Source organism: Gadus chalcogrammus, chromosome 11, assembly GCF_026213295.1.
Source record: "Gadus chalcogrammus isolate NIFS_2021 chromosome 11, NIFS_Gcha_1.0, whole genome shotgun sequence".
Classification (NCBI taxonomy): Eukaryota; Metazoa; Chordata; class Actinopteri; order Gadiformes; family Gadidae; genus Gadus; species Gadus chalcogrammus.
Genome location: NC_079422.1, coordinates 26538962 through 26556250, shown reverse-complemented (window position 1 = coordinate 26556250; position 17289 = coordinate 26538962). Strand labels below are relative to the sequence as shown.

Genomic DNA, 17289 nt, shown 5'->3' with positions numbered 1-17289 from the left:
GATCTGCTTTATATTAGCAGCTTTATGGTAAGAGTAACCTCTAAAACCATCCGGCCTCTACGGCAGAACTGTCGATTCTTTTCTCGGTTCCGCTCAACCCTCAGTAAACCACTATCAACAATGGAGGACGATTCAAACGACGATAACCTATACACTAGTGTTCAGCAAAGACGTGTTTGATTTTGTTTCACGTTTCGATAGTACTGATATTTCGATTTTGATCAAACATACTGAAAACGCCACCCGGAATCATGGAGTGCAACACCGGGGATTAACGTCTGCAGTCCATGGACGAGCTGCTGTTATTGTTTACATCTCCATACGGTATGACCGCGGTGTTTAGGGCTGTCACTCAACAGGGCCTCGTCTGTCAATTGAAGGATGCTGCTCATTGTTTGACGGTTCCTATGATGTTACTTTTCGGTGTGTGCTAACCCAGCCTGCTGTCCTCAGATATGATCAGTAGATCAGGGGTGTTGGCGTCCCTCCCAACGTGGATCTCAAGGACACACTCATGATCCAACATCTCCAGCTCCATCTCCTGTGCCTCTGATCGGGATCTATCGCAGGTAATTCATCACTTTGGTCTTATGAGTGAATGACCCTCTTCAAACCGTCCCTCACACCATCAGGGTCCAGGACGTGTTTCTCCTGATAGCGTCAATCCTCGTTTCCTCTTTGTGTTTGTTCCATGTCTGTGTCTCCCGTGGACCTCGTCGATCAGGGGCACCATCATGTTCAGCGCCACTCAGAGCTCCAAGTCGGAGTTCCTGGACCGGGCCCGGCAGGCCCGTGAAGAGCGGCAGGGCTCCCGGGAGAAGGAGCGCTGCGCCACGCAGATCCAGGCTCTGGTCCGACGGTTCCTCTGTCGCTGCAGGCTGCAAAAGCAGCTACGGTGGGTTACTTAAACCATTCACGTCATGGTGTTGTCACCAGGATAAATCAATTCACGCAATAATAATTGTCAAATGTTTGCTTTTGTGTAATCGTTTTGAATAATTGTGTCGTTACTTATGATCACTAGGAAAGAGGTGGACGACTATTTCCAAACCTCTGAAAGCGGGACAACCAAACGGAATGCACTATCAATTTTCAAAATCGCCCGGAAACTGTTATTTGTTTATGCTCCTGAAGATAAGTTGGTAAGTAATTAAAAAAAAAAAAAATGGATCATAATATGTAGCAGAAGGCTTTTTATCTATTTATCTTTGACGAGAATTGAGATGCATGTGTTTTTGACAAGCTGGATATTGATTTCTTCTTGTCAAGTTTCCGTCTACGGCACGGGAAACCTCTGGTGAAATGTGCTTCTAATTCTAAAGAAAGGCATGTTGTTTTATTCTGTTGCAACTCGGCAGCGCTTCGAGAAGCTCTGCCGAGCCATTCTGACCAGCATGGACGTCGAGAACGAACCCAAAGTGAGCAGGCTCTGAAACGTCCGTCGCCTCATCGATGTTTAACTGGGTCTTCTGTGTACGAGTGACTGGTGTCTTTTACCTTCCAGGTTTGGTACGTGTCCTTGGCACTTTCCAAAGACCTCACCATTCCCTGGATCAAACAGATTAAAGACGTGCTTTGGGTCTGCTGTCAGCACCTCAAAAAGCTGAAGGTAAAAGAGTTAACGTTGGGAGTAAAGCGGATCAATGAACCTTCACGCTCCCCATGAGTGACCTGGTGGTTCTCTGCCCCCCCCCCCCAGCCCGACATCCTGCAGGACAACAAGCTGGTGACGCTGTACCTCAGCATGCTGGTCAGCTTCACCGACACCTGCACATGGAGGTTGCTCCGAGGGAAAGGTCAGTCTGCTGCTCGGCCGGAGACCAGGATCCTTCTGGAACCTCCTCCCTAAGGAGGGCTAAAGGATCACACCTGGGGAGGGCTTTAAAATACGCTCAACCTCACCGTTGGTGTTGATGTTGTTGTTTTCATTTGTGATGTCAAGCACGTTTGGTTCAGCCTGACGTCACCCTATTCCCAGGGGTCTGGGACCCCCCAGCTCAATTCAAACAGACATTATCAACGAGCGCCACCCAAACGCCTCTGGTTCGGTTGGACTGACCTTCTGCCAATCAGAGCAACGACGCGCGTGACGGCAGTCGTACCGGTTGTTTATAAATGGCCTTAACGGCGCTCCCATTGGGCGCTCCTCTGTCAATCATGTATTAAACCCGCCCCATATTAGATGAATGGTTGTGATTGGCCCAACGCGGGCCAGGTCGGCTGGAAATCTATCAGCTGGTGAAACATGCGATCGCAGATTTGGCTCCCTGTTGGCATTGAGGTTTCCTTTCTGAATGAAGTGTGCTCTGTAAATAATACAATTTCACTTGAAGAAGAAGAAACTAAACTATCTTCTCTAACGTGATGTCTAGGAGAAGCTCTGAAACCGGCTCTGACGAGAATCTGTGAAAACATCATGGGCCATCTCAACCAGAAGGGCTTCTACTCTACACTTCAGGTGATGTTACGGACCACACCGTTTCAATGATCTCCCTTTAGTCTCAGTTTAAGTCTTAGATTAAAAAATCTACACGAGCCATGACAGCAGCATGAATACGCATCAAATTCCAGGCCGGGACATATAAGCACTCACAATAGAATGCATTATTGTCTGACAAGCTGCCCTATCCTAACATCCCGGGTGTTTCTGCGTAGATCCTGCTGACCTGCGGGCTGGCTCGCTCCCGGCCCTCCCTCTCTAAGGGTACCCTGACTGCCATCTTCACTCTGTCTTTGAGGTGAGCCTGCTCATCGTGGATGATCCTTCAACGCGTTCCACTTGTAACCCTTCTGTTTGTCCGTGTTCATTGGCACTTTGTAACCGGTTCTGGTCGTTTGCAGGCCAGTGATCGCCGCTCACTTCTCTGACAACCTTCTGAGATCGTTCCTGCTTCACATCATGTCGGTTCCAGCCATCGTATCTCATCTCAATACTCTGACGCCAGAGGTAAACACGGTAGATAGACCAAACTGTGTATCACACCGGAACACAGAAAATACTGTCCAACTTATATCATCCGCTCCGTTAACTAACTCTGAATGATCTCTTTATTTGGGCAGTGCATGGCCTCTCTCCAAACGCACGACATGCTTCGCAAGTTCATCTTGTTCCTGAGCAGAGAGGAGCAGTGTGTGGACATCTGTGTGTGTCTGGAGGGGAGCCACACACTCTGCCTGCTGGGTAAGCTTCTGCCTGGTGAATCAGCATTGGTGAGCCTGTTCACCAAACGCTGAGAATCACACTTACAAAAGCGCCGTAGGAAACGGTTGTGGGATGGTGATGCCTGATCCCCTGAAATTGTGGAACCCTGAAACCTGTTTGTGTGAACACCATCTCAGGCGAGGGTCTCTTGTAGACCAGCTGAGACCTTTCTGAGGGCCTGGTGGCTGTTGTGTAGTCGGATGAGCTTTCCAATCTAGATACAGTCATCTAGACTGACTGGTGTAAACAGGGACATCCCACACACATGTGACTCATGTCCTGAAACGGCTTCGTAGTTCCTCACGTCGTCTCTCCGTCGCAGGTAACCTGATCCACCTGGGCTTCCTGGACGAGAAGGTCCTGGAAGAGGAGGCCAACCACTTTGTGAAGGACCTGACGGACATGCTGTCCTACTGCCAGAGATACGTGTCCCAGAAGAAGTCCAACCTGACCCACTGGCACGCGGTGCTGGGCTGGTTCTCTCAGACCGTGGACTATGGGTGAGTTATGAAGAGGGAGCACGTTTATTGATTAGTACATTAATCATTTATTAATCACTGGCCACTCCATGCATCGTCTTATGATGACCCTAGTTTATTTTATTCGATTGATTGTTTTGGCATAGTTGTAATTATTAAGTTATTATCGTTACTATTTGACTCATATTGTGCTTAAATTCTCTTGTTGGATTTGCACTGTGCTCCTTGAGACTGTTGTGCATCAGAACTTGGGTATTGGGATGTCTTCTATTTGACTGATCTGGGGTCTGTCTGTTTCTCTTGCTGTTAGATTCTGCTGTAAAGCAGAACTTGGGGATTAGTGAGGTCTTGCATCAGTCTGACCCGGGGTCTGTCTGTGAGGGGACGAGTGTAGTCTTGTATCAGACTGACCTGGGGTCTGTTTGGGGATGAGCCTAGTCTTGTATCAGACTGACCTGGGGTCTGTTTGGGGATGAGCCTAGTCTTGTGTCAGACTGACCTGGGGTCTGTTTGGGGATGAGCCTAGTCTTGTGTCAGACTGACCTGGGCTCTGTCTGTTTGGGGATGAGCCTAGTCTTGTATCAGACTGACCTGGGGTCTGTTTGGGGATGAGCCTAGTCTTGTGTCGGACTGACCGGGGCTCTGTCTGTTTGGGGATGAGCCTAGTCTTGTGTCGGACTGACCGGGGCTCTGTCTGTTTGGGGATGAGCCTAGTCTTGTGTCGGACTGACCGGGGCTCTGTTTGGGGATGAGCCTAGTCTTGTGTCTGACTGACCTGGGGTCTGTTTGGGGCTGAGTGTAGTCTTGTGTCAGACTGACCGGGGCTCTGTCTGTTTGGGGATGAGCCTAGTCTTGTGTCGGACTGACCGGGGCTCTGTCTGTTTGGGGATGAGCCTAGTCTTGTGTCGGACTGACCGGGGCTCTGTCCCTCCCCAGGCTGAACGAGTCCATGCCGCTGGTGACCAAGCAGCTGCAGTACCTGTGGGGCACGGCGGTCATCCGTACCCTCTTCAGCGACGTTCTCTCCAAGAAGCTGGAGAGCCAGGAGCCGTCGCCGTCCGCCCAGCAACCGAGCACCTCCCAGAACAACCTGCCCGTCAAGAGTGAGTGCCCTCCTCTGGTTGGTGGAGCCAAGGCCCCTCCCTGAAACGCAGAGGCTGGTGTGTGTGTGTGTGTGTGTGTGTGTGTGTGTGTGTGTGTGTGTGTGTGTGTGTGTGTGTGTGTGTGTGTGTGTGTGTGTGTGTGTGTGTGTGTGTGTGTGTGTGTGTGTGTGTGTGTGTGTGTGTGTGTGGTGAGGGTGTTTGACTCCCAGCCAAAAGATGAAATATGGTAAAGATAGTAAATAAGTTGAATAAATTAGGTTGTTCCACGTTCTTCTTCTGAGTTATGAGGTTCTATGTTCTCCTGGGTTATGAGGTGGTTCCATGTTCTCCTGAGTCATGTGGTTCTTTGTTCTCAGGCCTCTTCAAGCGAGCATTCCAGAAGTCGGCGTCGGTGAGGAACATCCTGAAGCCGGTGGGCGGGCGGCGGGTGGACTCGGCCGAGGTGCAGAAGGTCTGCAGCATCTGTGTCCTGTACCAGACCGCCCTGTCCACGCTCACGCAGATACGCCTGCAGATCCTCACCGGTCAGCGCGCACACACACACACACACACACACATACACACACACACACACACACACACACAGACAAACCCACTGGTCACTACACGCACACACACGTACACATCCTCACTGGTCAGTACACACACACACACACACACACACACACACACACACACACACACACACACACACACACACACACACACACACACACACACACACACACACACACACACACACACACACACACACGGCCCCCAGCAGAGTGTGATGATGTCGCTGTGCCCCCCCAGGGCTGACCCACCTGGACGAGCTGCTGCCCAAGCTGTGGGCCTTCATCTGTGAGCTGGGGCCCCAGGGGGGCCTGAAGCTGTTCACCGAGTGCCTGAACAACGACACGGAGGAGTCCAAGCGGCTGCTCGCCATGCTCGTGCTGTTCTGTGACTGCTCCCGCCACCTCATCACGTGAGAGCACCCCGTCATACCTTCATCCTTCCATCCATTCACACGTTCATACATCCGCACAGTGGTATGGTCGGCGCCCGTTGGGAAGGAAGTCTAATCCCACATCTGACATCCTGAAGTTAGGATACATTATTTATCGGCTCCTCCCATGAGCCGGTCTCCTCAACGTGTGGGATGGTCATCTTGTTGTTGCTTTTCGATATGTTCCTCGGAATCTGAAAATGTGATTTACAAAACTACAAATGTACAAAGCATTGATGCTGGTGCACAGCGTGTGTCCAGGATACTCCTCTAAATCCAGAGTCAGAGAGCCAGCAGGATAAACACACGGCATGCAGCTGTATGCTGGTGTGCAGTGGGACAGCATCTCTAAGGGGTTGTGGTGATGTACTGCAGGATCCTGGACGACATCGAGGTCTACGAGGAGCAGACCTCCTTCAAGATCGAAGAGCTGCTCACCATCTCCTCCTTCCTGAACACCTTCGTGTACAAGATGATCTGGGACGGCATTCTGGGTACGACCAGCTGATAGAGCGGCCTGAACACGGCAGACGCTGGTCTCCAGTGTTCTGCAGCCTCACACCAAATACTTACTATCTCATATTGGATTATTCAAGTTCAGCTTCTTTATTTCATATTCATGATATTCAAGTTCATGTTGTGTCCCATCACTAACGCTCTTTCTGCTCTGATATCGTGTGAGACATAGAAAGAAGTGTTCACTTTGTGCTGTGCACTACACCGGCAGCGGTCGTGTGTCTTACTGGTTGTTTCCTGCCTGTTTCTGGGGGGAGCAGAGAACGCGAAGGGGGAGAAGCTGGAGCTGTTCCATAGCGTCCACGGGTGGCTCATGGTGCTCTACGAACGGGACTGCCGCAGGAAGTTCACCCCGGAGGAGCACTGGCTGCGCCGGTGAGACTTCCTGTCCCTGAAACCCTGCGCCCTGAACCTCTCTAGCGCCCCCTGCATGTAGCTACGGCCAGGGGGGCCGCGGACCAGGGGGCGCGTGGTTCATTCAGGGCCTTTAGCCGACGCTTTTAACCACAGCGACCTACAATCAGTACGTTAGTCAGAAGAAAGAGAAACAACAACATATCTCTGTGGGTACAGTAAGGATGTTCATAGAACCCAGTGCCAAGCACTAACCATCACTAGGTTAACCCATTCCCCGTATACAACAGAGATAGCTAGGGTAAGATGCTACACAATGCTAAGTACTATATTTAAGTGCGTTTAAGGATGTACAACATACAATAAATGCGCCTCTTTATGTCTGCAGTGATGTGTTTCTGAACTCCCTGGTGGTGTTTCTGATAGTACAGTGGGAGTTAGGGTAGTTGTGGTAGTTGTGTTAGTTGTGGTAGTTGTGGTAGTTGTTGTGTTAGTTGTGGTAGTTGTGGTAGTTGTGGTAGTTGTGGTAGTTGTTGTGTTAGTTGTGGTAGTTGTGGTAGTTGTGGTAGTTGTGGTAGTTGTGGTAGTTGTGCTAGTTGGTAGTTGGTAGTTGTGCTAGTTGTGTTAGTGGTGGTAGTTGGTAGTTGGTAGTTGTGGTAGTTAGGGTTAGTGGTGGTAGTTGTGGTAGTTGTGTTAGTGGTGGTTAAGCGTTGTCCCCCTGCCCCCCCAGGGACCTGAAGCCCAGCCTGCTGTAGTTGTGGTAGTTAGGGTTAGTGGTGGTAGTTAGGGTTAGTTGTGTTAGTGGTGGTTAAGCGTTGTCCCCCTGCCCCCCCAGGGACCTGAAGCCCAGCCTGCTGTAGTTGTGGTAGTTAGGGTTAGTGGTGGTAGTTGTGTTAGTTGTTTTAGTGGTGGTAAAGCGTTGTCCCCCTGCCCCCCCCAGGGACCTGAAGCCCAGCCTCCTGTTAGTGGTGGTAGTGGTGGTTAAGCGTTGTCCCCCTGCCCCCCCCAGGGACCTGAAGCCCAGCCTGCTGTTAGTGGTGGTAGTTGTGTTAGTTGTGTTAGTGGTGGTTAAGCGTTGTCCCCCTGCCCCCCCCAGGGACCTGAAGCCCAGCCTGCTGTTAGTGGTGGTAGTTAGGGTTAGTGGTGGTTAAGCGTTGTCCCCCTGCCCCCCCCAGGGACCTGAAGCCCAGCCTGCTGTTAGTGGTGGTAGTTAGGGTTAGTTGTGTTAGTGGTGGTTAAGCGTTGTCCCCCTGCCCCCCCCAGGGACCTGAAGCCCAGCCTGCTGTTAGTTGTGTTAGTTGTGTTAGTTGTGTTAGTTGTGTTAGTTGTGGTTAAGCGTTGTCCCCCTGCCCCCCCAGGGACCTGAAGCCCAGCCTCCTGTTCCAGGAGTTGGAGAAAGGGAAGCGTCGAGCCCAGCTGCTGCTGCAGTACATCCCCCACGTCATCCCGCACAAGAACGTACGCACAGCCCTCTTCCTCTGCCCCTCCCCGGGGGGGCACCGCCACATGTTCACACTACACTTCAACACTTTGGTGACCTGTTGAAATCAGTTATTTAAATTAGCTATTTAAGAAAAGTTCTTTGAAGCGAGTTATTGCATTGAAATTACTAGAATTCTGAATCTGTTTTTAGTTATTTGATTGATATTGATCTCCGGGCTGAGTGTTGCGTTCCTTAACGGTTCTCCTGTTCCCGGTTCCTCCCAGCGGGTTCTGCTGTTCCGGAACATCGTCACCAAGGAGAAGGAGAGCCTGGGCCTGGTAGAGACCAGCTCTGCCTCTCCGCACGTCACCCACATCACCATCCGCCGCTCCCGCATGCTGGAGGTAGGAGGAACCAAAGCACACAGCAGCAGAGAACTGAACCAAACCATACAGCAGCAGAGAACTGAACCAAACCACACAGCACCATGAGCCCCGAACCAAACCATACAGCACCACGAGCACCGAACCAAACCACACAGCAGCAGAGAACTGAACCAAACCACACAGCACCACGAGCACCGAACCAAACCACACAGCACCATGAGCCCCGAACCAAACCACACAGCACCACGAGCCCCGAACCAAACCACACAGCACCACGAGCACCGAACCAAACCATACAGCACCACGAGCCCCGAACCAAACCATACAGCACCACGAGCACCGAACCAAACCATACAGCAGCAGAGAACTGAACCAAACCACACAGCAGCAGAGAACTGAACCAAACCACACAGCAGCAGAGAACTGAACCAAACCACACAGCAGCAGAGAACTGAACCAAACCACACAGCAGCAGAGAACTGAACCAAACCACACAGCAGCAGAGAACTGAACCAAACCACACAGCAGCAGAGAACTGAACCAAACCACACAGCAGCAGAGAACTGAACCAAACCACACAGCAGCAGAGAACTGAACCAAACCACACAGCAGCAGAGAACTGAACCAAACCACACAGCAGCAGAGAACTGAACCAAACCATACAGCAGCAGAGAACTGAACCAAACCATACAGCAGCAGAGAACTGAACCAAATCACACAGCAGCAGAGAACTGAACACAACCATACAGCAGCAGAGAACTGAACAGAACCATACAGCAGCAGAGAACTGAACCAAACCACACAGCAGCAGAGAACTGAACAGAACCATACAGCAGCAGAGAACTGAACAGAACCATACAGCAGCAGAGAAGTGAACCAAACGCTCTGAGGCAGAATACAACAGAAGTCAAAGTGTTGTCAAATTATTAATTTGAGACACTGATATTCCTGCGACAAGGCAAGGGAGAACTTTGTAAACAAGATCAAATAAAAAACAGGAATATAGAAAAGTACCATCATAAAGTGACCGACGGTGGTGAGAGACGACCCAGACCCCAGGATACGACCCTCTCATTGTGCTTCTCTTGATGTTCTCCAGGACGGCTACGACCAGCTCCGCCGCCTCCCCTCCAACTCCATCAAGGGCGTGATCCGGGTGAAGTTCGTCAACGACCTGGGCGTGGACGAGGCGGGCATCGACCAGGATGGGGTGTTCAAGGAGTTCCTGGAGGAGATCATCAAGAAGGTGTTCAACCCAGCACTCAACCTCTTCAAGGTACGTCGTTAGTACCCGACCTCAAAGGGTTTGATGGTACGTTGTAAGGAACCTTAATATACCCGACCTCAAAGGGTTTGATGGTACGCTGTAAGGAACCTTAATATACCCGACCTCAAAGGGTTTTAGGGTACGCTGTAAGGAACCTTAATATACCCGACCTCAAAGGGTTTGATGGTACGTTGTTAGGAACCTTAATATACCCGACCTCAAAGGGTTTTAGGGTACGCTGTTAAGAACCTTAATATACCCGACCTCAAAGGGTTTTAGGGTACGCTGTAAGGAACCTTAATATACCCGACCTCAAAGGGTTTTAGGGTACGCTGTAAGGAACCTTAATATACCCGACCTCAAAGGGTTTGATGGTACGTTGTTAGGAACCTTAATATACCCGACCTCAAAGGGTTTTAGGGTACGTTGTTAGGAACCTTAATATACCCGACCTCAAAGGGTTTTAGGGTACGTTGTTAGGAACCTTAATATACCCGACCTCAAAGGGTTTTAGGGTACGCTGTTAAGAACCTTAATATACCCGACCTCAAAGGGTTTTAGGGTACGTTGTTAGGAACCTTAATATACCCGACCTCAAAGGGTTTTAGGGTACGTTGTTAGGAACCTTAATATACCCGACCTCAAAGGGTTTTAGGGTACGCTGTAAGACTTTAGACTCTAGACTTTATTGTCCCAGAGGGGAAATTCTTTTTCACGTCACAAGTACATTGCCGTGGACCGAGGGGGGTTTATCTTGGCCTTGGGTCGAGGGCTGCTACGGCTGCCGGCTCCAGGCTCTACCATAGCGAGCCCTCCTGCCCACCAGAGACCTGTACCTGCGTCCAGAGGGCATGACGGTGAAGTGGCCATGGAGTGGGTGGTCTTGTCCTGTGCTATTGTACGTGCGTTGCGTGAGATGGCCTTCAGATTGAGCTCTGACAGTGTGGGTGTTGTCCTGTGCTATTGTACGTGTGATGCGTGAGATGGCCTTCAGATTGAGCTCTGACAGTGTGGGTCTTGTCCTGTGCTATTGTACGTGCGTTGCGTGAGATGGCCTTCAGATTGAGCTCTGACAGTGTGGGTGTGGGGCCACCAATTCATTTGGCAGCTATGTTTGTGACACGTGTGAGTTTGACCGGCGTTTTGACAGTAAGCATGTTAAGAAGCAGGTGGAACATAAGAGCCAGATGGGCTGGACAATACTCTGATACACCAGCAGGAGGAGACGGGGGAAGGAAGGAAGGATATTAAGGGACCTTAATTTACCTGACCTCAAAGGGTTTGATGGTACGCTGTTAGGAACCTTCATAAACACAGACACATGTGAGAGGCAGGATTAAAGAGAGACACAGACACACGCACGAGAGAACACCAACGAGGAAAGGTTTGTTTTAAAATGCTCTTTAGGATGGTGACAGATTGTGGTGCCCTCTGCTGTTGACCCCAGCGCTAACCTCTGACCTCTGCTCTGTGCTGACCCTGTCTCCTCAGACCACCAGCGGGAACGAGCGTCTGTATCCTTCGCCCACCTCCTACATCCACGAGAACCACCTGCAGCTCTTTGAGTTCGTGGGCAAGATGCTCGGGAAGGCCATGTACGAGGTACGTCTGAGGAGCCTCACTCCTTCACTCCTCCTCCCTGTAGGGAACACTAGGAGGTAGGATACCTTCTACTGGTTCACTCCTTCACTCCTCCTCTCTGTAGTGAACACTACACATCACACTAGGAGGTAGGATACCTTCTACTGGTTCAGTCCTTCACTCCTCCTCTCTGTAGTGAACACTACACATCACACTAGGAGGTAGGATACCTTCTACTGGTTCACTCCTTCACTCCTCCTCCCTGTAGGGAACACTAGGAGGTAGGATACCTTCTACTGGTTCACTCCTTCACTCCTCCTCTCTGTAGGGAACACTACACATCACACTAGGAGGTACGATACCTTCTACTGGTTCACTCCTCTCTGTAGTGAACACTACACATCACACTAGGAGGTAGGATACCTTCTACTGGTTCACTCCTTCACTCCTCCTCTCTGTAGTGAACACTACACATCACACTAGGAGGTAGGATACCTTCTACTGGTTCACTCCTCTCTGTAGTGATCACTACACATCACACTAGGAGGTACGATACCTTCTACTGGTTCACTCCTCTCTGTAGTGAACACTACACATCACACTAGGAGGTAGGATACCTTCTACTGGTTCACTCCTCTCTGTACTGATCACTACACATCACACTAGGAGGTAGGATACCTTCTACTGGTTCACTCCTCTCTGTAGTGATCACTACACATCACACTAGGAGGTACGATACCTTCTACTGGTTCACTCCTCTCTGTAGTGATCACTACACATCACACTAGGAGGTACGATACCTTCTACTGGTTCACTCCTTCACTCCTCCTCTCTGTAGTGATCACTACACATCACACTAGGAGGTACGATACCTTCTACTGGTCACTCATTCCCTCCTCCCTGTAGGGAACACTATGCATCATTCTCTTTAGGAACGGGGCGACCGGGAAACGGATCAATGGGTTTTCCTAAAACAAAGTGTGGACGTCCCAAACCGTGCACCCCATAGAGGGGGAGGCCTCCTCAGCCCCTCAGTCCCCCCCCCCTCCGTGGCCTGCTGATGGTCCACTTACCATGCCCCCCCCCCCACCCTTTGTACTGCGTGCTGATGTTCATGTGGGTCCCCCCCCCCTTTGTACTGCGTGTTGATGTACATGTGGGTCCGCCCCCCCTTTGTACTGCGTGCTGATGTACCTGTGGGTCCCCCCCCCTTTGTACTGCGTGCTGATGTACATGTGGGTCCGCCCCCCCTTTGTACTGCGTGCTGATGTACATGTGGGTCCACCCTCTGTCCAGGGCATCGTGGTGGACGTACCCTTCGCCTCCTTCTTCCTCAGCCAGGTCCTGGGCCACCACCACAGCTCCTTCTACAGCTCCATCGACGAGCTGCCCTCCCTGGACTCTGAGTTCTACAAGAACCTCACCTCCATCAAGGTCAGAGCCCCCCTCCACGGTGTGCTACCTCCTGCTTGTGTCTCTCTTAGTGGAACTTAGTGGACGTGTGAATAACGTAGGAGTGATGTGTCGTTCCAGCGTTACGACGGAGACGTAGGAGACCTGGGGCTGACGTTATCCTACGATGAGGACGTCATGGGACAGGTGAGGCACTGGAACCAGAACCATGGCCTGGGGACCTCATTTGCATGATTTGATAATTCAGTGTGAGCTCGTTCTAACAACAATGTCCGCCTCACAGCTGGTCTGCCACGAGCTGATCCCAGGAGGGAAGACCATGGCGGTGATCAACGAGAACAAGTGGGTGAACTCAAACTGTCCACCCCTACCCTTCCCCAGAGTTCACCGAGTCTCTGCATAGCCTCGCCCCCACACCCCCCACCCCTCTTACACACTAAGAAGAGTATGTTGTACATCCTGGCACTTAAAAATAGTGCGTCTATTTAGAAGCGTCTATTTTAATAGAAGCGTCTGCTGAACGCCCTCTGTGTGACTGTGAACATTGCGCGCCGACGCTAGAGCTCATCCGGTGGGTGGTCCCGTCCTCAGGATCAGCTACATCCACCTCATGGCCCACTTCAGGATGCACACGCAGATCAAGGAGCAGACGGGCGCCTTCATCCGCGGGTTCCGCAGCATCATCAACCCCGAGTGGCTGCACGTGTTCTCCACGCCCGAGGTGCAGCGCCTGGTGTCCGGGGACAACGCCGAGATCGACCTGGACGACCTCAAGTAGGGCCCCCTATGACCCCCCCCCCACCCCCTGCATGACCCAACGACCACTGTGGCCTTCTATGGTTTTGAAATGGGTTCTCTTTATTTACACGGCCATGCACGTAAAGTCCTCTGGGAAAAGGGGTTTATTTAGAGTACCCCGACCTGTTGGACCCTTGGACCCACCGCGTCCCTTTGTCGCCGCCCTGCAGGAAGCACACGGTGTACTACGGGGGCTTCCACAGCAGCCACCGCGTGGTCATCTGGCTCTGGGACATCCTGTCCAGCGACTTCACCTCCGAGGAGCGCGCCATGTTCCTCAAGGTGGGATCCCCCGCCCCTCCTGTACCCTCGGGTGTACCCCAGAGGCCCGGCACGCGGAGCCCCAGCAGCTCTCAGAGGCTTGATCAGAGGAAGAGAGGAGACTGAGAACCATCTAAAGCATGCCATCAAACATCCCAGTCCTGTCCTAACGGTCTTCTTCCTGTTGTGTTCCTGTTGTGTTCCTGTTGTGTTCCTGTTGTGTCCCTGGCCCTCAGTTCGTCACCAGCTGCTCCCGGCCCCCCCTGCTGGGCTTTGCGTACCTCAAGCCTCCGTTCTCCATCCGCTGTGTGGAGGTCTCCGACGACCAGGTGAGAGGCCAGTAGACTCAGGTCCATCAGGACGTCCCACCAGCAGACTCAGGTCCCACCAGCAGACTCAGGTCCATCAGGACGTCCCGCCAGTAGACTCAGGTCCATCAGGACGTCCCACCAGTAGACTCAGGTCCAGTAGACTCAGGTCCCACCAGCAGACTCAGGTCCATCGGGACGTCCCTGCAGTAGACTCGGGTCCATCGGGACGTCCCGCCAGTAGACTCAGGTCCATCGGGACGTCCCGCCAGTAGACTCAGGTCCCGCCAGTAGACTCAGGTCCATCGGGACGTCCCACCAGTAGACTCAGGTCCATCGGGACGTCCCACCAGTAGACTCAGGTCCCACCAGTAGACTCAGGTCCATCGGGACGTCCCACCAGTAGACTCAGGTCCATCAGGACGTCCCACCAGTAGACTCAGGTCCATCAGGACGTCCCACCAGTAGACTCTGGTCCCACCAGTAGACTCAGGTCCATCAGGACGTCCCACCAGTAGACTCAGGTCCCACCAGTAGACTCAGGTCCATCAGGACGTCCCACCAGTAGACTCAGGTCCATCAGGACGTCCCACCAGTAGACTCTGGTCCCACCAGTAGACTCAGGTCCATCGGGACGTCCCACCAGTAGACTCAGGTCCATCAGGACGTCCCACCAGTAGACTCAGGTCCCACCAGTAGACTCAGGTCCATCAGGACGTCCCGCCAGTAGACTCAGGTCCATCAGGACGTCCCACCAGTAGACTCAGGTCCCACCAGTAGACTCAGGTCCATCGGGACGTCCCGCCAGTAGACTCAGGTCCATCAGGACGTCCCGCCAGTAGACTCAGGTCCAGTAGACTCAGGTCCATCAGGACGTCCCGCCAGTAGACTCAGGTCCAGTAGACTCAGGTCCATCGGGACGTCCCGCCAGTAGACTCAGGTCCATCAGGACGTCCCGCCAGTAGACTCAGGTCCATCGGAACGTCCCACCAGTAGACTCAGGTCCCACCAGTAGACTCAGGTCCATCGGGACGTCCCGCCAGTAGACTCAGGTCCATCAGGACGTCCCGCCAGTAGACTCAGGTCCAGTAGACTCAGGTCCATCAGGACGTCCCGCCAGTAGACTCAGGTCCAGTAGACTCAGGTCCATCGGGACGTCCCGCCAGTAGACTCAGGTCCATCAGGACGTCCCGCCAGTAGACTCAGGTCCATCGGGACGTCCCGCCGCTCGAAGCAACAGATGTGTCTGTAGACGTGTTTCAAGCGTCCCGGAGCGGTGGTCGTGGGCGTCGTGGGGTTAGATTCAGATTAGATTAGATTAAATTTAATTGTCATTGTAAGGACCACCAGTACAACGAAATGCAGTTTACATCCATCCAGTAGGGCATCGTCCAAAAAGGGCTTTTCCTTTTTGCAGTGCTTGAATATAAGAATAAGTAAGACACAGAATGCAAGCCATTATTAAAGTACATAGAGTTACGAGGAATCAGACCGTCCATAGTCCATAAATAGAATAGCAGTATGATCATATAAAGTAAAGTGCATTAATGAGGTGCGTAGTGGGCAGAGGTAGTCCATGTTCAAAGGGAGCGGGGGGCAGGGGCTGAGGGGGGGCGTGGCTGTTGAGCAGTGTTACGGTGTTGTGAAAGAAGCTGTTTCTGAGCCGGCCGGTACGACTGCTAAGGCTCCTGTAACGTCTCCCAGACGGGAGCATCGAGGACGTGATAGGTTGGTCCTGATGAGTCGCAGGAGAGGGGAGACCAGTTCTTTATTCAGCACAGACAGAGATCAGGAGTTCCCTACAGACCAGTAGATAGAAGACGTAGAATAAGAGATAAAGAATCAATACAGAACATGTGTCTATACATACGATAAGAAGTAGCAAAGAGGTAAACCTTTCAGACTGTTGTGGACCTTGTTGAAATCACACCTGAAGCTGTGATCGTCGTGGCGTCGGCTAAAGGCGTCTTCTCCATTTACCTTTACACCGAGGGCATTTAGACGCTTTATCCAAAGCGACTTACAATTAAGTACATTAATCAGAAGAATGAGAAATAACCATATATCTCTGTGGGTACAGTAAGGATGTTCATAGAACCAAGTGCCAAGCACTAACCATCACTAGGTTAACCCATTCCCGAGTACATCAAAGATAGCTAGGGTAAGACGCTACATAATGCTAAGGACGTACAACACATACAATATTGTGTGTTGTACGTCCTGCCACTTAAAAACAGTCCTTAGCATTATGTAGCGTCTTAAGTGCCAGATGTTAAGTGCCAGATGTTAAGTGCCAGGACTCATTACGTGCCAAGTCTCCATGAGTCGCTGTATCCTAACGCCAGCCCCCCCCCCCCCCCCCCCAGGACACCGGGGACACCCTGGGCAGCGTGCTGAGGGGCTTCTTCACCATCCGCAAGAAGGAGCCGGGCGGCCGGCTGCCCACCTCGTCCACCTGCTTCAACCTGCTGAAGCTCCCCAACTACAGCAAGAAGAGCATCCTGAGGGACAAGCTGCGCTACGCTATCAGCATGAACACCGGCTTCGAGCTCTCCTAGCCCCCCGTCCCCGGACCGGCCCCCCCTCTGGGTCTTGTCCCCCCCCAACGGGACCCCCCTCGATCCGGACCCCACTCTGCCCTCCCCTCTCCGACCGGACCGCCCCGAACACCAGAGACAGACTCTCTGGTCCGCAGTCCCCCGGGGCCGGAGCCCCCGGTCCGTCGGTCCGTCGGTCCGTCGGTCCGTCTGTCCGTCGGTCCGTCGGTCCGTCTGTCCGTCGGTCCGTCGGTCCGTCGGTCCGTCGGTCCGTCTGTCCGTCGGCCCGTCGGTCAGTCTGTCCGTCGGTCCGTCGGTCAGTCTGTCCGTCGGTCCGTCTGTCCGTCGGTCAGTCTGTCCGTCGGTCCGTCCGTCGGTCCGTCGGCCCGTCTGTCCGTCAGTCAGTCTGTCCGTCGGTCCGTCTGTCCCTCCGTCGGTCCGTCTGTCCGTCGGTCCGTTGGTCCGTCAGTCCCGGAGGAGGGGAGACGGAGCCCCACCCTACACCTCCGCCCCACGTCTGTCTGAAGATCTGATAAGGCCGAGGTTTAACTCGATGAGCCGGTGGGATCCGGTTCTCGGGCCTCGGAGGCGAGACTCCTCCAACACTCCTGTCTGAAGGGGGAGGCGGAAAGCAATTCAGACGTAATGCAAGCCATGAGACACGCCGTTGAAC

The 17289-nt window shown here is 52.5% G+C and overlaps 1 protein-coding gene across 1 annotated transcript; it reads left to right on the top strand.

The window, feature by feature from the left end:
• Positions 1–88: 88 nt before the first annotated feature.
• Positions 89–16754, top strand: ube3b (ubiquitin protein ligase E3B). The gene is made up of 28 exons (XM_056601728.1): positions 89–324; positions 454–569; positions 725–895; positions 1025–1142; positions 1359–1418; positions 1505–1609; positions 1700–1796; positions 2373–2458; positions 2656–2738; positions 2842–2947; positions 3061–3181; positions 3525–3702; positions 4618–4784; positions 5141–5308; positions 5580–5751; positions 6148–6266; positions 6549–6663; positions 8001–8100; positions 8350–8469; positions 9551–9727; positions 11210–11320; positions 12596–12733; positions 12833–12898; positions 12996–13054; positions 13304–13486; positions 13681–13792; positions 14008–14100; positions 16446–16754. Exons 3-28 carry the CDS (start codon positions 735–737, stop codon positions 16635–16637), a joined length of 3207 nt encoding a protein of 1068 aa, XP_056457703.1. The 5' UTR covers positions 89–324; positions 454–569; positions 725–734; the 3' UTR covers positions 16638–16754.
• Positions 16755–17289: the final 535 nt, after the last annotated feature.